Here is a 26,373-nt window from a genome sequence, read left to right on the forward strand (position 1 = left end):
GTTATTCAATCTGTACATTAATGATACTGAGAAGGATAAGCGACATACATAACTGACAAGCAACATACATCTATTTGCTGATGATGCAAAGATAGGTAGGGAACAGGAATGCTGCTGATATGCAATCTTTGCAGAATGGTTTGAATTGGCTGGAATTGTGGGCATGGGAAAATGGGTGTCGGTTCAATGTCATAAATGTAAAGTCATACAATTAAGCATGATTAGATATCCAATGTCATATTATATTGGTGGGATTATGCTTGAAGAAGCTGATGAGGCTAGGGATCTTGGAGTGTTAGTAGATAGGAAGTTGAAGTTCAGGGGCCATGCAGCAAAGATTGTAAATACAACTCAAAAGATAATTGCAATGCTGAAAGGAATGTTCATATATAAAGATAAGGATGTCATTTTGCCTCTTTACAAGGCCTTGATAAGACCTCACTTGGACCACTGTGCACAGGTCTGGTCTCCATTGTGATTCTGATATAGTGGAGAGAGTGCAAAGGAGAGTGTTAAAAATGATATCAGGACTGTAGAATACTGATTATGAAGACAGACTTTGTAGACTGCAGACACTAGCAAACAGGAGAAAGAGGTGTGATATGATTGAGACTTACAAACTTCTGAAAGTCATACAGGATTTCAGTTGATGGAATTTTTCAATTTATGGAGGGTGAGGAAAGGACAAGAGGGCATCCTTGGAAGCTGAGAATGAATGCTGCTAAGAAGAGAGTGAGGGCTAGATAGGGTGGTGCTTGATTGGAATGGATTGCCATTGGATGTTGCGAGTGCAAGCAGTGTGAATGAATTCAAGAATAAGTATGATAGTTGGTGCATGTAGTATGTGGCCTCCCTCAATGAGTCCCTCACTCTCTGGAGATCTCTCGTAATAATAGTAATAATAATTTAAGATGAGCAGCCTTTACAGGTAAACAGTAGACTCAGCTATATAAACATTGTCCAAGAAGTAATGACACAATTTGAAAATATGAATCAAACCTTAAGTCTCAGGGAAAACTAAAACAAAAATTGATGGATTTATCTAGGGAGGCATGTGTTGAAGTTGTCTGCAAGAACAGAAAAATAAGAACCATGGTGGACATAACTGATTAAAAAGCATTCCTGGAAAAGAAGAAATACCAAACGTTCCAACAAATAAATCAGCAGATGCCCTAAAAGAATATAGAGAAAATGTAAGAGAGCTAAGCTGTGTGTAAAAATAACTAAACAAAAATCATAAAATGACTTTGTAAAGAATATAGAAGATAAATATTAGAAATGTTGGAAAATGTTCTGGAGGCTATTGAATAAGGTTAGAAATGGAGAAAAGAGTAATGTGAAAGGAATCAAAAAATGATAAAGATGACATGAAAACTGAAAATGTGATTATTCCAGATGTCTGAGGTAATTATTTTGAAATACTGTAAAATAAAACAAGGTAAGAGAATAGTAATAGAAAATATTCAAGAGGAACACAAACAGGAGAACATACCAATACTTCAGTTAAGAAAAAGCCATTATAAACCAGAAATGTGAAAAGAAAGCTGGAGTAGATGATATCTGAACAAAAATGCTGAAATAAGGAGGTATCAAAGTTTACAGAAGCTGCAGTGACAAAAATCAGATGGCTTGGTGATATCGAATTTGAGAAGATTGGAGTAGAGCTCTCATAGTTCTCATTTATAAAAAGAGGAATAAAGTCAAATGTGAGAATGACAGAGGAATTTCTCTACTAAGTCTTTCAGGTATTATTTATGCAAGCATACTTAGCAAGAGACAGAAAAAAAATGTGGAAGAGAAAGCTGGGTTCAGGTCAAATACAAGTTGTCAGGATCAGATTTTCACATTATTATAAACAGTTGAGAAATCGTGAAATATAATATGCAGCTGTACTTAAGTTGTGCAGATCTGGAAAAGCCTACAACAAAGTGCAAGGGAAAATCTTTTCAAAATGTTACATTTATGTAGGATAAATTTGATAATGATAATAATAAATGGAGCATTATGTAGAATTGAAGGAAATATTGGAAAGATGGTTTGATGTAAAATTGGGTGTAAGACAAGGGACATTGCCATCTCCACTCTTATTCATTATCTGTGTGGATCACATTATGAAAGAAAGTGTTGTTAAACCTGATAATAGAATCTGAAATACGATACTTATGCAGATGGTGTTTAATGCCTAAACATATCCAGTGCTCTAGGATTCTCTAACTAAATGGAATAACAGCTGTAACAATTTGGATTGAAAATCAGCAATTAAAAGCCAAAACTATGAAAATAGGCAGAAAAATAGACAATTTCAGTTGCATTCTCAATGGAAAATCTATAGAACACATAAATATCTTAGTTCTTTAGGCACAATTTTCAGTGAAGATGGCAAATGAAATATAGAAATAGACAACAGAATAAATAAAGATGGTATGGTGGGACCCAGTTGAATAATTTATATGGAATAAGAGAGAAAGCAGCCAAAATACTCAAGGGCAGTATACAAGACAGGTGTTCAAACCAGTTTTAAGTTATGGATCTGAGAGTTGTGTTAGAAATAAAGCACTTGATCAAAGATAATAGATAAGTAGGAGCCTGAACAGATGGAATAAATGGCAGAATCATATTAAAAATGAAGATATTAGGAATGAACTTGACATTGTTAGCATTCATGAATGTGTGAGCAGGGCTAAGCTAAGGTAGTATAGTCACTTAACCAGAATGGGAGAAGAAAGGTTAGGAAATCAGGGTGTTTGATGCTAAGATGACAGGAAAAAGATCAAGAGGAAGACCAAGATAGATGTGGAGCGATTCATTCAGAAGTGCTTTAGAAAACAGAAATGTTAGATACAACAATATATTTGGAGTGCTGACAAGTAATTCTTATTATTATTACACCCTCCATGGAGTTGGCAGACTCATCGTAGGAGGTTCATTCAACTGACAACATATTTATCATATAGAATCTTAAAGTCCTTAACACTCCTTGCATTAACAACACAGTCTGGTAATGCATTTCATTCACTGACAATTCTCCATGAAAAAAATCTACTCCTCACACCCTTCTTCACCACACTTTTACATAACTTAAATGAATGACGTCTGGTTCTTCCCCTCTCACCTTCTACTCTTTTTGTAATCCCCTTTGGATTAATCTGATAAAATCCTCTCACTAATTTACACGTCTCTATCATATCACCTCTCTTCCTCCTATCCACCAAACTCTGCAATCCACATCTCTTCAACCTCTCTCCATAGCCAGCATTCCAAAGTCCCGATATTGTCTTAGTCACTCGCCTCTGGACCCTCTCCAATGTCTCCACATCACATTGAAAACCTGGTGACCAGATCTGAGCACAATAGTCCAAGTGTGGTCTGACCCAATGCCTTATTATACAGTGGTACAACCACTTCCTTATAATTGCATGTTAGAGTACTTCTTATCATAGTAGTACTACAATGTGCAACCTTTGCAACCCTAGCAATATGCCCTCTAAATTTCAGTGAACTGTCAACATCACTCCCAAATCTCTAATCTCATCCACTTCCTGCAGTACGGCACCATCGATATAGTACACAGCCTCATATTTCTGCACTCCAAAATGCAACACCTTGCACTTATTGATATTAAAAACTACAACAGTCAATACTAATAGTCTAATTTAGTGGAAAATTGTTGATAGGAGATTAGTAATAATATAAACTTAACACATTCGCTGCCACGCCACTTCAGCATAGTCTGTTCCCCTACGCCGAGCAATTTCACATCTTCAAGGTCAGTACGGTAATCTTGTTGCCGGTGGTAAGCGTCATATGGGTATACTAGTAGTTGGCTCTTGTGCAGAGCATATACCATCTATGAGAATACACAGTTTTGATGCTAGCTCCACAAGCCAAGCATTTTCACTTCTTCAAGGTCAGTACAGTAATCTCGTTGCCGGCAGTAAGCATCATATGAGTATACTCGTAGCTGGCTTGTGTGGCTGGTTTACCAACTACGAGTATAATCGTAGTTGGCAGCGAACATGTTAATCATGTGGTACTATTTTAGTAGCCTGTACAGCCCCTGTGGGTATACACTAAGAAACTAATGATAACGATGTTTATTTACTAATTATATGAAGAGCCAAAGCCTTCAATTCAGTGACGTGAACATTTAAGTTAAGGGATATTACATCCCATATTGTTTCATGCCGAATATAGAAACTATATAAAGTTCGGCGAGTCCAAGCATTAGCAAATACCTGGAATCCAGGTATTTGCTAACGTTCATGTCAACCAGGTATTTGCTAAAGTTCACGTCACTGAATTGAAGCCTTTGGCTCTTCATATAATTAGTAATTTATTAGGACATCTTCTTGGCAATTCTTATAGTAGGGTATGTAAGTTCTGTTTGCTACAAACTTGGTATTATCTAGGTCCACCTACTCACTCAGTGATGAGACCTCAATAAAGGTTGAAACTGGTCTGGGTAGTGACCTTCTCTCATAATGCAGAGCAGTAATACAGCTTCTAGGAGCTGGGTTTCACATTATTGGTAAATACCAAGAATAGTGATTGGAGCTTGCTCCACCCTTACTATGAGTTGCACTACCAAATGGGTTATGTGTGGCACTATCCAGGTATTTGCTTACGCTTGGACTCGCCGAACTTTATATAGTTTCTATATTCGGCATGAAACTCTGAGTTTCTTATTTGGCTATGAAACAATATGGGATATATCCCTTAACTTAAATAAAGATGTTTATTTATTTTGTTTTAATGATGTGAGTTATAATTTATTACTTATTTTGATTATTAGTAAATTTTTGTGATCACTAGAAAAAACTTTGTGCATAAAAATTTACATAAATACACTGGTATTGTATGAGCTAGTTCTCAATGAGTTTGTGGCTTCCATGGATAGTTTCAGTTACCAGGTAATATCAGTAGTATAATATGGGATATAATTATAATTCATAATCAAATAAGAGTTTTAACTTGGCCTACCTCCTTATGCAAATGCCGCAGGTATTCAGCTTTGTGACGTAAAGGATCAGTGGAGAAGCCATCAGCAAAAGATACTAAACCACTAGGAAAATTATGTTGTGATAGCCAGGAAACAACTCTCTGCTGCTGCATATCAGGTCGACCAGTAATATATATTATTAAATATCCTAACTCTTGCCAGTGTCTGAAAGTAAAATAACATAAGTGGCTGCTGAAACTAGATATTAATTTCTCTTTGATGATAAATTCTGCACATATAATGTGAGTTAACATCATTTTGAAATTCTGAAACCACATTGTATTTGAAAAGTTATAAGTTTTCTATAGTTCTACTTATATAAATTGGGATTAAATTTTCAGCAGTGTAAATATCACATATTAATGTATTTACTGTCAATTTTGCCAATCAGTATGTGTCCCCCCCCCCTTCCTGCAATTCAGAAGAATTCCTCTAACGTTCATTATTACAAGCATTTCTACAAATGAGATTCCACAAATGGCAGGGGTTCTATAGTGTTATAAGCAAGTGTAAAGGCTGTTTTTAAGTATTAGCTTCAAGGTTATCATGTGAATAGTTATTATCAAATCCTCAATGAGAATGAACTGCAGATGGGACAATAAACTATTTCAAATAAATTAGCAAACATTCAAAGAGCACAGCCCAAGAGATTTTGAAAAACTTATATATAAATTATTTTATTTGATAATATTAATTTAAAAGAGTAATGCATCTACAAGCATATCAAATAGGAACTGGCAATGCTAATTGGAAGTGCCATGCATTAAACATACTGTTTAAAGATATAATTTCATATATTCAGTCACATTTTTCATATTTATTTTTATGAGGCATGTCCAGAAATTTAGGTCCATTCAAAATTTACCCCCGAATAAGATATGGGGGAGGGGTCATGCATGCATGCATGGTAGCATAGAGTGACTCATTAGCTAGCTGCTGACCATTTCACTTTTGTTCCATTATTGTTTGTTGTCTTTTATGAATAATTTATAATAAGTACTGTGATAAAAGATATCTCACCAGTTGTGAGGTTCATGGTGTGATATGGTTTTTGTTGGTGGAAAACAATAGTGCTGCAGAAATTCATTGATGACTGTAAGGTTTACGAGCCTAACGTAATGAGTGAGAGTAAGGTTAGGCAATGGTGGTGTTTGTTTAAAGAAGGGTGCACAATGTTCATGATGAAGAGCACAGTGACCAGCCAAGTGTGGTAAAGTGTGGTGATAGATGATTTGGTAGAAATGGCACCATTGACTACCCTTACTATCATTCAGTTATGCCCATAAACCTTACACAGTTGTCAGTGACAAGTGACAAAGACAAAACTCTGTGTGAGTTTTGTCTTTCCATTTTTTAATGCCTCAAGTGCAGATTTTAAGTCACTGTAGATGATTATTCTTCTGTAATGTTTATTACTGGTTTAGAGAGATAGAACTTTAAAGCTGCTTGTATGGCTGTTAATTCACAAGTGAAGTTTGAAGCAATTTTGCCAGCTGTGGTTTTGATTTGCATTTCCTCACCTCCAAGTAGAGTTAGTAAAACTCCTGCTCCTCCTTGGTCGAGTGCTTCATCAGAGGATCCATCAGTGTAGGTGAAGACATGATTTAGATTATTTAAGTGAGGTCCTTTTCTTTTCATGCTGTGAATCCTTTTTTGAACACGGTTCTAGGAGATTTAAGTTAATCATTGTGTTTTTTGGTGGTATAGTGGAAAAGATGGCTCTTTGCTTATTTCAACAGACAGGTACTCTAAGCTGATCGTTTTCTAATTTCATGATCATATTGTAAAGTAGATGATCTTTAATCTAGATTTTCCTGTCCAGGTATCGAAAGTCCTGAATGAGATGTGATCCTGTTATTATTATCTGTCACCTCCAGGGAGTCCAAAGACTCATCGAGGGAGGGCATCTACAGCACTGCTTCCACCACTTACAATCCACCAATTGACCGCAACTACACCAACGCCATCTACTGCCGACCGCCACCACTGGTATTTCCACAGACAATCACAAACATCCATGCCCATGGTGGGATTCGGACCTGCAGCCACCTGACTGGAGAGCAGACAAGCTAACCACTCAGCCAGCCAGACTGTTGTTGGCTCATGATTCTGTTAATGAATTTAACTGTAGAGAGTTTTCTTCTGTCTTCTAGTATGTGAAGTCCACACTCTTGTTGAGCTTTTAAATTATCTGTGGATGAGACTGCACCTATAATAATGGTGCTCTTGATTGTACTCTGTCAAGTTTTTCTTTTGATCTAGTAGAACCTGGAGCCCAGATGGATGAGGAATATTCCATAGTGGGTTGTATGAGTGTCTTTGGTTTTGCACCCTACTTTGTTCCACAAAGCCTTCTGATGACATTAAGCTTTTTAGGAGCTTTTTTTAGCAACATGAGTACTATATGTTTTGTTTTTCCAGGTTTATCTGAAATTTAAGTTCCTTTGTCAATCTTTCTAAGCCTTGTATTGATTTCTTTAGGAATGTTTCAGACTGTTGATGATTACTGCTTGTGTGCCAGATTATTTTATTTTTCTTCCTTTTATGAAGTCTGAAATTCAAATTAATGCATTCCTCCTTATTCCAGTATCATATGCAATTTTTATTAACTTTTGTCTCCATACATGATTGAAGGCAGCTGTAAGATCCAAGAAGATTGCCTTGTCTTCTTTGGTGGTTTTTCTTTGAAGCCATCTATGATTGATTAGCAAAGATAAAATAATCGATCTTCTGTACTGTGATGAGACCTGTATGCAGTTTGGTAGAAGTTGATCTTGTTATTTTCTAAGAGCCAATTCATAAGTCTAGTATGTATTATTCTTTCATTTAGTTTACAGAGAGTACTAGTCAAGATACATGGTAGCTTAAAAAGGAATGGAGACATAATTTAAGATGTGAACCATATTATTATTATCATCCTCCTCATCAAATCAGACCTCCATGGTGTCAGAAAACATACTGTGGGTGGTCCTGCTGTTACATACAATGCATATTAAGACATGCCTTAAACTCAATTACTGTTTCTGAACTAACTACTCTTTTTTGGTAATGCATTACACTCACCAATCACTTTCCAATTGAAACTGTTTCTTGCTCATATCATTCTTATACAGCTTCCAGGGATGCTTTCTTGCTTTATTCCCATCTTATCCCATTCTATGATAAATCTCTTTTCCATTAATCTGGTAACAACCACTTACCAACTTAATATGTTTTGGGAAAAAAAAAAAAAAGATCTGATACCACCTCAGTCAATCTTCCTGGATCTGTTTCAACATATATCATCATCCCTTGAAAACTAGATGACCAAATCGGTGCATCATAATCCTTATGTAGCCTGATCAAAGCCTTACACAAGGGAACCATAACCTCCCTACTTCTACATGTTAATGCTCTGTTCATCATTCCCATAATCTATCATGATGGCATCATGATTTCAGTAATCTCCTAAATGTTAGGCTCTTGTTCCCCCCCCCCCAATCACTTATTTCCTTCACCTCATGTAAGATGTCCTCATCACCAACCACATACTCTACATTCCAAATTTTAAAACCTTATGCTTTGCAACACCGAACTGGTAACTCCACCCACTACCATAGAGGCTAGTCAAACAGTTACATCATCATCTATATTCCTTTATAGTTTTTCCACTTTGCATCATCTCTAAAGCATTGTATATCTCACTTAAGTCTCTGATAATATACAAGTTAAATAGTGCTAGCCCCAAATCAAACCCCTGCAGTACACCATTAGTCTTTCTTCTTATGGGGAGACCCCCCCCCCCCCCATTAGAAAACACTATTATCTATCGGGCAAGTAATATCTTCTATCTAATGCATTAATCTGTTATATAATTCCATTTTTTCTAATTTAATTACCAACTTTTCATGTGGCAATCTATCTAGGATCTTTGCAGAATCTAAATATTATTATTACGGGCAACTCCAAGGAGTCCATAGACTCATCGAGGGAGGCCCTAACATCATGTCAAGAACAACTATTTGACATTCACATAGTATCTATCATACTTCACCTTGAACTCATTTACAGTCATGGCCCCCACAACAGACTCTGGCAGCTTATTTCACTCATGCACCACTCCCCAAGTAAAAAACCTAGCTCTAACACCCCCCTGCTAACCACACTCTTGCCAGCTTCCATGTATGGCTCCCTAGTCCTCCCACCACCAGTCCTATTCTCAAAAATATCTTCTGAATTAATCTTATAGAAACCCTTCAGTAATTTGAATGTCTCAATCATATCACCCCTTTTCTGCCTATCAACCAATTTCTGCAACCCACAAATCTTCAACCTGTTCTCATAAGGTTCGTTCCATAGACCTGCTATCATCTTGGTCACTCTTCTCTGAATCCTCTCCACCCCCCTCCCCACCCAGAAGAAACCCTGGCCCCCATATATCTGGGCACAGTAGTCTAGATGGGGGCTTATCAAGGCTCGATACAGAGGAACAATAACCTGTTTGCCTCTGCTTGTTAAAGTATTTTTCAGCAACCGTGTGATTTGATGAGCTGATTTAGCCACTTTTGTGATGTGCCGCCTAAACTTCAACTCCCTATCCACCAACACTCCCAAATTCCTGGCCTCGTCAATCTCCTGGAGTACAGTTCCACCAATGTGATATACTGCTACTAATCTTTTCACTCCAAAATGCATAACCTTACATTTTGCCACATTAAATTGACATCCATTCTCCTTAGCCCAGTCCTCTAAACTATCCAAATCATCCTGCAAAATTTTGACATCCTGTGCATTCACTATTTCTCTACCCAACTTTGCATCATCAGCAAACAAATGAACAGTTCCTCTCAAATCCTTTCCTATATCGTTAATGAACAAATTGAAGAGTAGTGGTCCAAGAACAGAACCCTGCGGCACACCACTAATCACGGACCATCTTTTGGACTCTACTCCTGAATAAACCACTCTCTGATATCTCTCCATCAACCACCCTCCTATCCATCTCACCAACCCTATATCCATCACCATATGCTGCAGCTTACTGATTAGAATTTCATGTGGTATCCTGTCAAAGGCCTTAGCAAGGTCCAGTAGAATCACTGTATCCAGTTCAGGCGTCATTGAGTTATAAAACATGAGCAAGTTACTGAGGCACGATCTACCCTTCACAAAACCATGCTGTCCCCCATACAGTATCCCATTTTCATCTATCCTATCCTGTATTTTCCTCTTGACCATTTTCTCCAAGACCTTGACAACGATTCCTGATATGCTGATCGGTCAGTAATTTACAACAGCAGTCTTGGAACCTCTTTATGCAGTGGAACTATTTGTATTCAGGAAGCTTGTCACCAGATTTTGATCAATTTGTGCTGACAATATATATGGAAGGTGGGGAGAGAACATGGGGTTCTCTCTCCGTGAATGAATTTAATGGAAGGTATGATAGCTGGGTTGGGTAATTTACAGCCTCCCTCGATGAGTCCTTGACTCCCTGGAGGTCTCAGATAATGATAATAATAATAATAATTCTGATACTGTTTTGAACTCTGGAAATAATATTGAAAATAATAAAAATTTGTCCACAAAAGAATCTTCTAAATCTTAATTATATATGTGGACTAGAGTCTTTGTTATGTAAACAATTTCATTTCTGACATTTATTAATAAGAAAGTCAAATCTATCATAAAGAGAATTATAAGCAGCTTGTCTATAACTGGATAAAATACTTGAATTCAAAATTTATCTGAAGGATTCAGATTTGTGGTTTGGCCATTTTCACTACATATTTCATCATTAAATATTTTTTGCTTCCGTTGTCATTAAAAAATTTTAAATTCCTATTTTGGTGCAAGTTCTTTGGCAGAATTTTCAACTTCAAAAAATTTATTTCGAGTAATTTTTAAATCCCTTTGATTATAATCACAGAACACAACCACAATGCAGCACACAGTACATACGACCTGAGCTGGTCAACAAGTTTTCAAAAATTCAAAAATCACTAGCATACATAATTAAATTACATTAATAATTTTAAGCATGAATTTTTTTAAATCATGCAATTTTCTCATTTACAATGCACAATTTTTTTTTTTGCTTTGCATCCTTCCCTGCCTTACCACATCCCATATTAAAATATGAAGAGCGAGAGAGAAGGATGCATAAAGGCTAAGGAATCAGAAAAATTTTAGACTTACATTTTGAAGGTCCATAGAAGTTGATAGAACACTTTTTGGAATGTCTGTCTGCCTGTCCCTAGTGGTATTTGAAAACCATAATGCTTCCCCCCCTCCCCATGTCCCATGCACTCTGATGTCATGCTTACAAGGATGAAATACCTTGATGAATTTTTCACCAAATACCTCAATTACAAGGTACCATTCTATCTTTTCATCAACTATGAGTTCTATGACTCCATGGAGGTCTTGAATAATCATTATTATTATTATTATTATTCAATTATAAAAAAAAAAAGCAAAATAAACAAAATGTGCACTGGAAAAACACTTGCATGACCAATTTCTGGAAGACACTAAGAAAAAAACTGACATAACTAAGATGTGGTAATGGCTACAATATGGATATACTGAAAAAGACAGAAGGATTCATTCTAGCATCTCAATAGTAGGTGTTTCAAATTTATGCAATCAAAGTAAGATTGGAAAGATGAAACTGTGGAACATCCAGTTAATGCCAGCAGCAAGATAGCCCAAATTGATTACAAATATCACTATGATCAAGTGGCCAAAATAATTCATTGGCATGTATGATAAAAATTTGGTTTTCCTACTTCTGATAACTTGTGGAGGTATAAAATAGAGATAGTACTGGAACAAAATTCTCTGGTACTTTAGAATATAAACTGATTGGCTTTTGAAATACAGCAAACCAGATGTCACAATTTTTGAACATCAACAACAAAGAACTGGGAAAAAATGACTACATATCGAGATCTGGCAATCAAAGTTGGCCAGCTGTTAGAAGTGCACTTCGTGCAATTTCAAAGAGGCTATTCAAATATTTACAACAACTAAACATCAATGAATTAACTACATATTATTATTATTACCCAAGACCCCATGGAGTCAAAGACTCATCTAGGAGAATATGATATACAAAAAACAGCATTACTTGGAAAAGTCCATATTTTACAATGCTACCTGATGGACTATTCTTAGATTTTTGGGTAGAATCTGAATAACACTATATCACCAGTCAAATTGTTATATGAATGATATCCTATTTCGGCTGTTTTTCAATTGTATGAATAAAGTAGTAGTAGTAGAAATGATAATGATGATAATAACGTAAATAATAATAATAATAATTACTATTATTATTATTGTCCTCCTCCTTCTACAGGCACATATCAAAATGATTAACTGAAATCATTTTTGCCTGGATGGATAATTGCTGCTCACACTGCACTCTTGCTATTCTTATCAAGCTATTTTCACCTGTCAGCCTTGTTGGCCGAGTGGTTAGCACATCCACTCTTCAGCCAAAAGGCTGCAGAGTGGATATGCTAAAAGGCTTCAGCCAAAAGGCTGCAGGTTTGAATTCCACCATGGGCATGCATATTTGTAATTGTCTTTGAAAATACTAGTGGTGGGAAGTAGATGGCATTGGTGTAGATGATGTGGTTCACTGTAATCAGTAGATTGAGTGGTGGAGATGGAGAACTGTAGAGTAGGTGCCCTCCCTCAAACAGTCTTTGGACTCCTTGGAGGTGTCATGTAATAATAATATCTAGTATTTCAAAGTTCATATTTATGCCCAGATGATCATGGATTGCTTGTCTTTTTAATTTATTACTATATTAACACATTTAAAAGTTAGGGCTATGGAATAAGCACAGATATGCATGTGGTTCATGTAATAATAAGATACTGAAAATACTCATATTAGAATTATTTTATTTAATACAAGAAAACCAACATATCTGCTGTAATTTTTCATTTTTGACATCCAAAAATGTCAAAGTTCGCTAAGGCTCACTATTAACAATTATGTTTATTTAAAAAAACAATGATTAAGATTTAGGGGAAGCTTATACTCTTGATGCTTCATAACATATCTAACATATGAAGATACAGTTCATTGTTCAGACTGCAATGAGAAGAAAGAAACAACTTTGCAGGATTCCTTGAAGATACAAGGCAGGCAAGCCACCAAAAGCTAGAACCACAATCAATTTCATGGTTTTCTGCAGTGATATGAACAGCAAGACCAGACATATCTTGTTGGTGGTATTACTACAGTCATCATTTTCTGAAATTTCAGAGGACATCAAATTTCATAGACAATGGGATATTTCGAGAAAGGAATACTCTCTTTAGGAGATCATAAAAAAACTTTCAAGTTTTAGAACTGGTTTATTATTATTACCCTAAGATCCTATGGAGTCAAAGACTGATCTAGGGGGTCCCTTTGTCATCCACACAGCTCATCATGTCATGCTTTAACACATTCAAATTCTCTGTAGACACCACACTCTCAGCAAGGTATTCCAATAATTCACAACTCTGCATGCAAAAAAACTGCTTCTAACTCCCTTTCACACACTCCTTATACAGCTTCCAGGGATGACCTCTTGTTCTTCCCTGATCTATCACCATTTTATGAAAAACCTCTTCACCACTGATCCTATAACAACTCCTTACCATCTTGTACATCTCTACCATATCACCTCATATCCACTAGACTCTGTAAATTGCATTTTCTCAACCTTACCTCATATTCAGGGCCAGCCCTAGGAATTTCGCTGCCTGTTCACTCTAAAAAATCTCTTTTAATGATGTCTTAAAAGCCATGATGTTAAGCTAGGTTTCAACATGTCTGATCATAAATTCTAAATAGTAGCATTAACTAATGAAAATTCATAAGTTAATGAAAAATGATCATAAACTATATTTTTTACAGAGAGAAATAATTAATCCTTTAACGGTGGAATTTTGTTCTGAAAATGTGCACCTACATGGGTAATTAAATTCAAGCAAAGACGAGTATACTCATCAAACACAGAGTAAATACACCTACTGTAAATTTTAATTAAATTATAACAAAGTGCCAATTATTAAAAGTTAGCTTATTTGAAAAATCAATAATTTTACTGCTACAAAATTCATTAATATCACAAATACTATAAACACAACCTAAAAAAATATTGTTTTTATAATGTATTACCCGAAATAAGTTTGTCCAAAATAAGATAATCTTATTTTGGACAAACAGGAAGATCTGCCTCTATTCGACTAGAAGAACACCAGTCTTATATTCAGTACCTTAAACCTGAACAGTCTGGACTTGCAGAACATGCCATCTTAACCAGACATAGAGTTCATTTGAAAAAGGCAAGAGTCCTTCACAAAAGTCGATTCCTCATAGAACGGCTTTATAAAGAAACGTGAAACTTTACTCCACTCTCCTAACTTAAACAGATCTGATGGTTTATGTCTATCCCCTTTATGGGAGATAGTACTTTACAACAAATCAGCTAATCTTTCCTAACTTTTTATTGTATATATAGTTTTTTTTTTTTTTGTTAGGAAATTTTATTAACCTTTTTAGTTATCTTACACTAGCCACTTAGGTGGCGCTTTTTAGAATTATCAATTATTGTTTAATTTGAGCTTAACACGTACTGAAGATGCCTGTGAGAAACAGGCAAAAATTATACTATTAAAAAATCTTTTTATGTGAGATTTTCTGTCATTAATTTTGTATTTATATGTCTACTCACGGTATTCCCTTACTAACATTAGCTGAAAAATTTTGAAATGATTAATCATTTCTGATATTCTCAAGGCTTTGGAAAACATTTCTTAAAGTAGATATGGCAGTAGACAATTCCAATTTTATGCTTTGCAATAATTTACTAGCAACATTAATTTCATTTAAAACATAGTGCCATATAACCAAACAAAAATTTTAAATGTCTGAGCTTAAGGGCAAGAGTTTCAGCTTCATGTCTCTCCACTTTGTCCACTGATTCATCATCAGCAATTTCTATCAAAGCATCATAAAATCCGTCAACATAATATCTTAAAGGACAAATGGCTTTGATTCTAGATTCCCAGTGGGTGGTACTTAGTGGCTTGGAAGTTAGAGTTGCAATATTTTTTTTAAGGATTCCCCAACACAATGTTGAAGCTGAGAAAAACACAATTTCTGAACTGTTTCAAAGAATGAAATCCCTTCACTAGATGAGACAGCAGCATCATTGACAACTAAGTTCAGAGAATGAGAACGGCAAGGTATAAAAAAAGCTCTCAAGTTCAAATCCCTAATGTGTTGTTGAACTCCTGAATGTTTTCCTTTCATGTCTGATCCATTGTCGTAACCCTAGCCACACATGTTTGCGATAGGAATATTCATATCTGACAATTTTTTAAGAATACATTCCGTTAAAACTGAGCCTGTAATGGCTTCTACAGAAATGAAACCAACAAAATGGTTTCATTTCTCATTGGATATTGATATTACCTGGATCCATATTAACAAATCTTACAATTAGTGTTAATTGTTCAAAGTCAGAGGCCAGATTGGTTTGAAAGCATCAGTTCTCGTCTGATCACTGAAGCTATGCAAACCTCAGTTAGTACTAGGGAGCGTGACCATCTGGGAACCCTGTGTGCTGCTGGCACTAAAGTCTGCATGGTTAGCCTAGTGGCTATGCACTTCGCAACCATATGTCTGAGGAAGGAGTGCCCTAGGTTCAATTCCAATCTACGACGTGAGGAGCGTAAGGATCTTCCTCAGTCATAGCCAAGTTAGCCGGTCTTCGATGTAGACAGCAGGGTATTTCCCCCAGTTTATCTGGGGTTTTTCATCCTGCACGCAGGCAAACTGGCTCCGTGAACAACAGATTATGGTCATGAATATCGCCCTTAGGGCATGCAGCAGAGGGGTGGTGAACCGGCTGCATTAATACATCAGTAACCCCTCATTAGGAGTGGACTCAACCCGTCCTAGGATGGACGAGAAGGATAGGTTCAATATGACTTACGTCAGGAGTATAGTCTGAAACTATGTTGTAATATTTATCATTCTGCTGCAGAGAAATTTATTTTTCTTTTTGTGGCCCCAGAGAGGAGAGAAATCAATTCATTTTGAATGTTTTCCCCAAGATAATGTTGGGGTGATCCACGAAATACTCTCAAACATTGTTGAGTTAAAAATTGAACTATAGCAATTAGGCATTCTATTATGCTCCTCCAGTGCCGAGCTTCTGCATTTAACACTTTTGTTGCGTTGAATCAATCGTCTGTTCTAATCAGATTTGATTTAATTAGACTTTAAGACTAGACAACAACTCAATCCACTTCTTATGACTCCAAGTCGTTTTTAGATTTTTCGTGTTCATAAGATACAGATATAAATGCCCCCAAGCAGTGAGTGAAATTTTATTACTGGAAAACAACTTACAACAGAAACAAAATACAGAATCTCTTTCTTTAGAATGCACTAACCATGGCCAATTAATATGATCTCCATTGCTTAGTTCCCTAGTGTAATGATTTAATGAAAAATTCCAACCATTAGAGCTGTGAGGAAAAACGAAATCACTTTTTGGTCTCACTGGCAAACCTTTCATTATGATTTCCATTCTTTCACCATCATTTAAAGAGGGATTCAATTTTAGATATTTATGCAAAGTCCCGCTTTGTTTCTGAATATCGAGTTCTTTTTCCAATTTTTGTTTGCGATATTCTGAGTCTGATAGTTTTTTTCTTTTATCAGACATATTGGAATGTTAAAATTATTTTAAAAACCAAATCCTAATAACTATATCAAAAAAAGTATTATTAACAATCAGTGCACAACTGCATTTATATATTTTGATTCTATTTCTTTAATTGGTTTACTCTTAACCAACTATCTCATTATGATTGTTTGGTCTCATTGGTTAAATAAGATTTAGTCTCAGGTCAAGATCATCTCACAGCCAATAGTGGAATAGGAAATAAATGCAAGATAGAAGGTGTTCTGCTATTGCCACATCATCTGATATTAACACTGACAGTGCAATATTAAACACAACATAAAACTACATTATTTTAAATGATTATGATTTTTAAAAAATATACAGTAAATATACATTGAATATACATAAAAATATACAATGAAGTTTTATTGTGTAAAAAATTTAACTGACAACATCCTGAAGTCTGGTTTCAACAGAGAAGGAATGAATGACTATTTTATGATTTATTTTTCGTATAGTTTAGGAATTTTGCCACCACATGCAAATGCACGTGTTGCACTGTTTGGTAGAGCCAGCCCTGCTCATGTTCAACATTCCAGAGATCAGAAACTGCCTTAGTCAGTCGCCTTTGGACCCTTTCCAACATCTCTTTGTCCTTTTGAAAACCAGGTGAACAAATCTGTGCACAGTAGTCCATGTGTGGCCTTATACAATGGAACAAGAATCTCCTTAGATGAAAAGCCAAACGGTTATTTATTTTTATTTTTTTCTGGCGAAGAGAAGGGATTTTTATCCCCTTAAAAAGAATCTCCTCACTTCTACAAGTTAGTGTCCTCCACATCATTCCCAGAATTCATTGTGTTGTCCTCATAATTTTGGCAACATGATCTCTAAATTTTAGATCCTTATCCACTATCACCCCAAGATCTCTTATTTCCTCCACCTCCAGCAATATAACCTCACTAAGTGTAAATTCCACATCCCATCTTTGTTTTCCAAATTTTAAAACCTTACATTTTGTAACACTGAACTGGCATCCCCACACCTATTCCCATTCACTCAGCCTGATGGAAGTTTTTTTCACTTGGCTATGCTGCCAATTATATATTTGGTTTAATCCTTTATCCAAGTGTAAGCAAAACAAAGTTTGCACCTGAAGTATTTTCAGGACTGGGGCAACTCATGGTAAAAGGTGGTATAAGCTGTGTGGAAAATATTTGGGATACGTGGAAAATACTTCAGGCTCAAACTTTGTTTCGCTTACACTTGGATAAAGGATTAAACCAAATATATATTTGGTAGCATAGCCAAGTGAAAAAAACTTCCAATCAACTATCTCTAATCCAGAGAATTTTAATAATAAGGTGTTTGACAACTGATATATGGTGATATGACTTCCACCTTAGTATCACCACCTCTGGGGTCTGGCTCACACTGACAAGACTTCAATAAAGGTCGAAACCGGTCTGAGTAATGACTCTTCCCTTAATGCATAGTAGTATACATGTCCGCAAGGAGATGTGCTTTGCATTATGGGATACTAAGGCAAGTGATCAGAACTTATACCACCTTTACCGCGAGTTGCCCCAGTCCTGAAAATACTTAAGGAGCAAACTTTGTTTTGCTTGCACTTGGATAAAGGATTAAACCAAATACAGGTAACCCTCATATAATGCTTGTACAACGCAGTTTCAATATAACACAGTCTACAAATTGTAGCAACCTCGTACAATGCGATTTTGATAAAAACACTGTCTACAAATTGTAATAACCCTTTATCTTTTCATATATTTTTCACCGCACGACTTAAAAATCAAATTTTATCTTCATTAAATTTATGTCTGACCGTATTGCGCATGTAGTGATAAAGCAGCGAATTTATATTTGGGGAAATACCCTTTAACATGCCTGTACGTCAATTGTTTACCGTATAAAGTGTTAATTATTGTTGAACATTGTCTTTGTTTTCTGCCAGGAAAGTGCATTAAAAATCATAAGTGTGTTAATCTCAAGCTGAGCACTTTATTTTATGGTGAGTTACATACAATATGTAATGCATCTTTTATGTAAAAAAATTATTTTTATAGTAATGGTCACATAGTGGGCTTTTGCAATATGGTTGAAAACGAAATTAGTGAATTAACTAATTTTGTTTTCAACCAAATTTCGTTTTGATGGGGAAATGGATTTAAATTAGGAGGAACTAGTACAATTAATAGATGAAGTCAAACCAAATGGTGGGGAAAGTTCTGCCGAAGATTCTGATTGTGATGAATCCGAATTAAAAAATTCAGTTTAAAGAAATTAGCAGAAGGATTGGACTTGGCAAGAAAGTTAGGAAGCTATTTTACAGATAATGATCCCTCAACCGAGTGCTCCATAAAATTCACGAGACAATTGGATATTTGTTTAGTTCCATATTATGAACTTTGTTTTCTTAACTTACATGAATTAAAAGAATCAAATAAAAAATATTTTTGTTGGGAAGGTCATTACTTTTACTACAGGAAGGTCATGTTTGAGTAACCCAAAACAAAGATTCTCTGTCAACTCATTTATGTATGTGATCTCTTATCAACTTTTCCAAAATCTTTACCACCACTCCAGAAATACTGACAGGTCAATATTTAGACACATCAGTCTTTGCACCAGCCTTGTGAAAAGTGACCATCATGCATTCTTTTCACTGCTACAGAATCTTTCCTTTCTGAGATTCAGATTATACAGCCAGGTCAAAGGAACAGTCAGTTCAGTTGAACACTCTTTTAGCATCTGTGCTTATATCCCATCAGTCCCTATTGCCGAATTCAAACTTGGTATAACTCCTACTCATACACTGGAGTTTCTTCTGCCAATATAGAAGTATCGCTGAGTTCAATGTTGCATATACCAGGTTGAAAGCTTTTAGCAAAATGATCACTCATTAGTTGAATGATCTCTTCTGTATCTGCCACCAGCATTAACAAGGATTACTTTTTCACATTCATTTTTGATTTTACTTATAACATAATGATAAAATTCTTTTGTATTATCTTTGAATTCTAAAGTCAATCGTTTTTTCATAGTCACACAGCTTTCCATAAAACAGTTGTAACCATTATGGCCTACACTTCATAATTTTCACAGCTGATATCATCCTAGTATCCCTTCCACATCATCTTTTTCTTGAGAATCTCTTGCTTAATAAGACTGTATGTCCATTTCACTCTGACAATGCTTATTTTTTGAACTCTAGGAACACATCCCGATAATGCATCACTGACATATTTTTTTAAATACTTCCCATGTAATGTTGATATCCTTTCATTCTAGCTACTGATACCATGGGATCAAACCTAGTATTCTGCTTAGCCGGTCATAATTTCCTGCTTTGAAATTCAGCATGTAACCTTTTCTAAAAGGACTATCCATACATTTAGCTACTTTCCAGATCAGGAAAGCATGATCACTGTCACCAACTGAAGACAGAATGGTCACATCTTTTACTGACCCCCTCCCCCATACGACAATATAATCAGGTCTATTATTCTTTGACCTCGAGTGTCATATACTGCTTATATTCTAACTAGTTTACAAATGTACGACTAGAAGAAGCTCTTATGGATGATAATGTTTTATATATAAAAGGTCCTCCTGAAAACTGTGTGTGTGTGTGTGTAATCAATTTTTTACCATGGGGATATTGTATATTAGGATAACCAAGTTATTTTATAAACTTGGTTATTTTAACTCCTAATCCCAACTATGCAAACAATTAAGTTTGCACCTGAAACAAAGTTCAAGTCTAAAGATGTTACAACACCAGGGCAACTCATTGTAAAGGTGGGTAAAGCTCTGATCACTATTCTTAGTATTTTCCCATAACGTAAAACACATCTCACTAGAAGATGTATACTGCAATGCATTATGGGTGGGGTCACTACCCATAATGTAAAGCACATCTCACTAGAAGATGTATACTGCAATGCATTATGGGTGAGGTCACTACCCATAATGTATTGCAGTATACATCTTCTAGTGAGATGTGCTTTACATTATGAGAAAATACTAAGAATAATGATCAGAGCTTTACCCACCTTTACAATGAGTTGCCCTGGTGTTGTAACATCTTTAGACTTGAACTTTGTTTCAGGCGCAAACTTAATTGTTTGCATACTTGGGATTAGGAGTTAAAATAACCAAGTTTATAAAATAACTTGGTTATCCTAGTATGTGTGTATATATATATATATATATATATATATATATATACACATATACGTGTTCAAGCCTGATCTCGAACAATATTATGAAAATCTCTTTAAAAATAAACTTATAACAAAACCTCACCAACTAGTACATCTCTATCACATCACACCTCTTCCTCCTATCCAAAATTGCATCTTCTCAACCTTTCTTCATATTCAGCATTCCAGAGATCAGAAACTACCTTAGTCAGTCACCTCTGGACCCTTTGCAACATCTCTTTGTCCTTTTGAAAAAACCAGATGACCAAATATGTGCACTGTGGTCCATGTCTTATCAGTGTTATCTAATAGAACAAGAATCACCTTACTTCTACAAGTTAGTGTCGCCTACATTACTCCCAGAATTTGTTGTGTTTCCTCACAATTCTGGCAATGTGTCCTCTAAATTTTAGATCCTTATCCACCATCACTCCAAGATCTCTTATTTCCTCCACCTCCAACAATATAATCTCACCAAGTGTAAATTTCACATCCCATCTTTGTTTCCTAAATTTTAAAACATTAACATTTTGCAACATTGAACTGGCATCCCCATCCATGCCCATTCATTGATCTATTCAAGTCTTCTTGTAAGACCACAACATCTGCTCTACTAGTCAGGGTTTCTCCCAACTTAGCATCATCTGCAAACAACTGAATATCCTCACTCAAGTCTTCCCAAATATCATTAACATACAGCTTGAAAAGCAAATGTCCAATACAGACCTATGAGACACACTACTAGTGACTTTCCTCTTCCAGATATTGCTCCCCATACACAATTTGCTGACATCTATCAGATAGCCAATCTCCAATCCAGGGCTCATCTAATATCCAAACTCATCTGCTCTAGTTTAACTATCAACTTATCAGGCAGTAACAAGACATCCAAAGGTCCAAGGCCTCCTGGACCACTTACAGTAAATGATGAATACAAAACTTAAAAAGCTCCATGGCAGCTAGATCATCGCCCGGAATAACAAGGATCGTGTTACTTGTTTGGGTAGAGGGCAAGCTTCGAAAAATCAGTCACCTAAGCAACACTCTTTCAAGATATGTTCCTTAAACATAGAGGGCATTTGAGGACAAAGAGGAATTGTATGCGATAGACCACTTGCATTTGAATGAGGAAGGACGTAGGCATCTGGAGAGATTGCTGTTTTGAACTAGTCAGTGTGTCCCAGGGAGGATGATAGCAGGGGTGGCCTCTTGTGGGAATGGGTACTTGGGAGAAGAGGGACGACATCAGGTAACGATGAGTCCAGTGGAGTCTAGAGGGGATAATGCTGGGTATAGAAACAATGGCATTTTTATGCTTTATACTAATGCCAGGAGTATCCGGAATAAAGGAGAGGAATTAGTGGCAATGATAGCATCAGCCTGGCCAAAGATTATTGTGATCACTGAGACGTGGTTGACAGAAGAGGATATAATAACAGCAATAGAAGTAGCAGGGTACAGCATTTTTCGGCAGGATAGGAAGGGAAGCATTGTGGTGGAGTATTGCTTATGATAAGTGAAGACATGTCCTCTAAGAGTGGAGGCTTTGGAAGACAGTGACACTAATGATTTTGAAAGCATATGGTGTGAGGTTGAGGTGGGCAAGACAGGATATTTAGTGGGGTATTGCTACAGACCAAGGAGCATAGAGGGTGGAGACGAGGAGATGTTTAGACAATTGATCTTGGCAAGTGCAAGAAGAATGATTGCTATGGGAGATTTTAACTACAACAGCATAAATTGGGGAGAGGAGGATGCATGTAGCAATCAGGGAATGGAATTTGTAGAATTCTTGAGGGACAAATGTCTTAGGCAACATGTAATAAAGGGAACAAGAGGTTCAAGAGTTTGGGATTTGGTCATAGCATCAGAAGAGTTGATAATAACTGAGATGACATCTCTCCCACCAGTTGGAGAGAGTGACCATGTGGTTTTTACTTGGAAGATGAATAGACGTGCAGGAGTATCAAAGAGAATATATAATTCCACATACAGGAACGTATGTGGAATTATAAGGCAGGTGATTATAATAGTCTTAGACGTCAACTTGGGGAAGTTCATTGGAGGGAGGAATTGGAAGGATGGGATATCATTAGTGCTTGGGAAATTGTGAAGGAATATTTGTTAGCAGCAATAGTAAGCTGTATGTGCTGGGTATAGAAGCAATGGCATTTTTATGCTTTATACTAATGCCAGGAGTATCCGGAATAAAGGTCATCCACTTGAGTCGCTGTAAATTATAATTCCCTCAGATTGTTGAGATGATGATAATTTTAAGTAGGCTTCGAGTGCTTTATTTATCATGTAAAGTTCGCTGGTAAAATTGGAAATTCTCCCAGATCCAACTTTTATTGAAAGTTTTTCACCTTTTGGGAGTAGAAGGAGAACACCAGCACCTCCATTAATCATATTGGTGTCTGACGATCCATCGGTATAACAAATAACTTGTTTCGAGGATGAAAGAAGGTTGATAGTATTTAGGCCTTTTCGTTGAGCATTTCTTTTGATTCTTTTTTTGTACAGAGTTCGGTAAGGTTTAGATTTATGGAGGTATTTGGAGGAAAGGACTGAAAAATAGAGGTTCTTTGTTTATATGGGCATTTAGCTGATCAAGACCTATTTCCTTCCTGACAGTGTCATCATATTGTAAAGTTGATGATCTGTGAAGTCTGCATTTTTGATTCTAATGTTCATAAGTTTTTAGAGAGACATGATCGCTTTGATAGCTTCTGATATTATTTATGAATTTTATGGTGGCAAATTTTCGTCTGTCCTCCAGCAGGTTGAGCCTACATTCCTGTTGGGCTCTGATGTTGTTAGTGGATGAGACTGCACCAATGAGCAAAAGAGTTGGTAGTGGTAATAGAGACAAATGACTTGGCTTTAGATTGGAAAGCAGGAGGTTGTTGAGAAGGATTAAAGATAAGAGTGTGATAGGAAAGGTAGACAGTATGTTGCCAAGGTACGACAGTGATGAAATGAGGCAGAGAGCAAAGATTGTGATGATATGTTAGCAGAAATGTGTGAGGAGAAAGGGCTGCAGTTTGTTAATGTATAGAATGAGTTTGAAGGAAGAACTGAACTGTATAAGAGTGATGAACTACATTCAAATTGTTTTTGGTGCGAGTCATTTGGAAAGTCTGCTCCTGGACAGCAGAGAAATCAGTGCAGAGAATGAATCTGATCAAGTAAGAAGCAATGCGAAAGAGTGAAAGAGTAAAAATGGAGAGACTGAAGTTGTGGTTACGAATGGAGAAGTGTGTAGCATGAGTATATAGAATGAGAGAACAAGTGTGCAAGACAAATAGGAAAAAGGAGAGGCTCAGGGTGGACAGAGTAACACAGAGTGAGAAAGGTTGATGCTCAAAGAGGTTGTGAATGTGTGAGTGTGTGTGTGTGTAGACAAAAAGGGAAGGGGATGACCTGGAATTAAGGGAAAATAGTTGGATTTGAAGAAGATTCTAAGATGAATAAGGTGAAAAAGAAATAGCTTGAGTTAAGTATAGAGAATTCTTTCTTTTAAGGTTACACGGTGGTCAGGATTCATAGTTAGGAATTTATGGAGACACAATACACGTCTTAAAATATTTACTTTACTTAATTGTGAGTATATTGTTTTGGCCACTAACTTAATTTTTGAATAAGATTATACTGGGTTTTTTTTTTATGGACTAATGAATTTAATGATAATTTATGCCAACAAGTTTCACCAACTGGGTTGTTTGGCTTCTTCAGGGCATACAAACGGTAAAGACAACTCACTAGTTGCTAGTACAAAGAACCTATGTACTAGTGACTTGGAGTTCTCTTTACCGTTTGTATGCCCTGAAGAAGCCAAACAGTCCAGTTGGTGAAACTTGTTTGCATAATATATCATTAAATTCATTGGTCAATAAAAAAACAAGTGTAATCTTACTTTACTTAATATAGGAAAGTAACATTCGATGTTTTGACCTCTGTATTGCGGTCATCATATGTATAATGCTACTGCATTATACCAAGGTAAAATGAATCTAACTATTCATTAATCTTTTACCTAGCCTGACCTCCTGTCGAAAAACTAAATTAATAATATTAAATTTAAAAAAAAATAGATTAAAAAAATTTTAATAAAAAAAAACAGTTAAGTATAAAAATAAATTAAAACTGAATTAAAAAAATAAAAAATAAACACAAAATGTTTTAAAAAATAAATTAAAAGCAGAACTACATTAAACATTTCTGAAGTCCTCTCGTACTGAGATTTTCTTCTGGGCTTATTCCGGTTGCTATAAGGATTGTAGATGGGTCCTCCACATTCTTGGAAAGATTAATCTGTCATTTTTGTTCAGGTTTGGATGGTGTTTTAGCATTTCACAGGCTTCTTTGAATTTTCTCTCAAACCAGGTTTCGGTGCAATGTAGGGACCTGGTGCCTTTCCAATCAATTCTATGGAGTGTGTGGTCTAATAGGCCTGTTTTACCATAATGGAAGTATTTAATGTGTTGTTTGTGTTCATCTTTTCTGATTTGTACATCCCTGGGAGGATCTTTGAAAGAACTGAGTAAATTTTTTAATTTAGTCAGGGGTTTGAAGGTAATTTATGTAGTGTTCTATTTTTTCTGAAATGTCTCTAACATACGGTATGGCTATGGCATTCTTGTAGTTTTTTGTTTTTAGTTGTATTTGGAGGATCTTGTGAACTGTTTTTTTTTTTTTATTGTAGCCATTTTTTACAAATGTATGGTTAATGATTTCGAATTCTTGGTTTAGAGTTTGCTTCATTTGAGCAAATTATTAATTCTCTGTGTTTGAGGGTGCTTATGACTCCTAGCTTTTGCGTTGGGTGGTGATATGAATTTTTGTGTGTGTAGGTTTGCAGTAGACAGAGGAGAGACAGCCTGAGGATGTGTGATGAGTGTGTCTAGAAAAGGAAGAGAGTTGTTGTTTTCGATTTCAGTGGTGAATTGGATATGTCTGTGTTATTTATTCAGGTAGCTAAGGAATGTATTCAATGTTTCGCATCGGGCCAAATGGCAAAAATAAAATCGACACCTTAGCCAGAATTTGGGCTTTAGGCTGGCCGAATATGGAGCTCATTGCTCAAAGTCTTTCACGTAAAAGTTAACTATTGGGGGGAATCGACACATCTGAGCCAGACTTTGGACTTTAGGCTGGCTGAATATAGAGCTCATTGCCTGAAGTCTTTAATAAATTTAGTTTAATCCTTTATCCAAGTGTGTGCAAACAAAGTTTGCACCTGAAAGTATCTTCAGGACTGGGGTAAAGTGGTACAACACCGGGCAACTCCTTGCAAAGGTGGAGCAAGCTACCAACACTCCTATCTCAGTATCTCCCATAATGCAAAACACATCTCCATGTATAATGTTATGCATTAAGGGAAGGGCCACTACCCAGACTAGTTTCGACCTTTATTGAGGTCTCTTCAGTGGGAGCCAGGCCCAAGTGGAGATACCAGCAG

The 26,373-nt window shown here is 36.1% G+C and overlaps 1 protein-coding gene across 1 annotated transcript in view; it reads right to left on the reverse strand.

The window, feature by feature from the left end:
- Positions 1-26,373, reverse strand: part of rdgB (retinal degeneration B) — a 608,184-nt gene that overhangs the window by 55,888 nt on the left and 525,923 nt on the right. The window contains exon 20 of the mRNA XM_090391630.1: positions 4,981-5,164. Coding sequence (XP_090247756.1) covers positions 4,981-5,164 — 184 coding nt within the window. The remainder of the gene's footprint in view (positions 1-4,980; positions 5,165-26,373) is intronic.

The sequence above is a fragment of the Typopeltis vanoorti genome, chromosome 4 (genome assembly GCF_054136105.1).
Source record: "Typopeltis vanoorti isolate ZY-2024b chromosome 4, IOZ_Tvanoo_1.0, whole genome shotgun sequence".
NCBI lineage: Eukaryota > Metazoa > Arthropoda > Arachnida > Uropygi > Thelyphonidae > Typopeltis > Typopeltis vanoorti.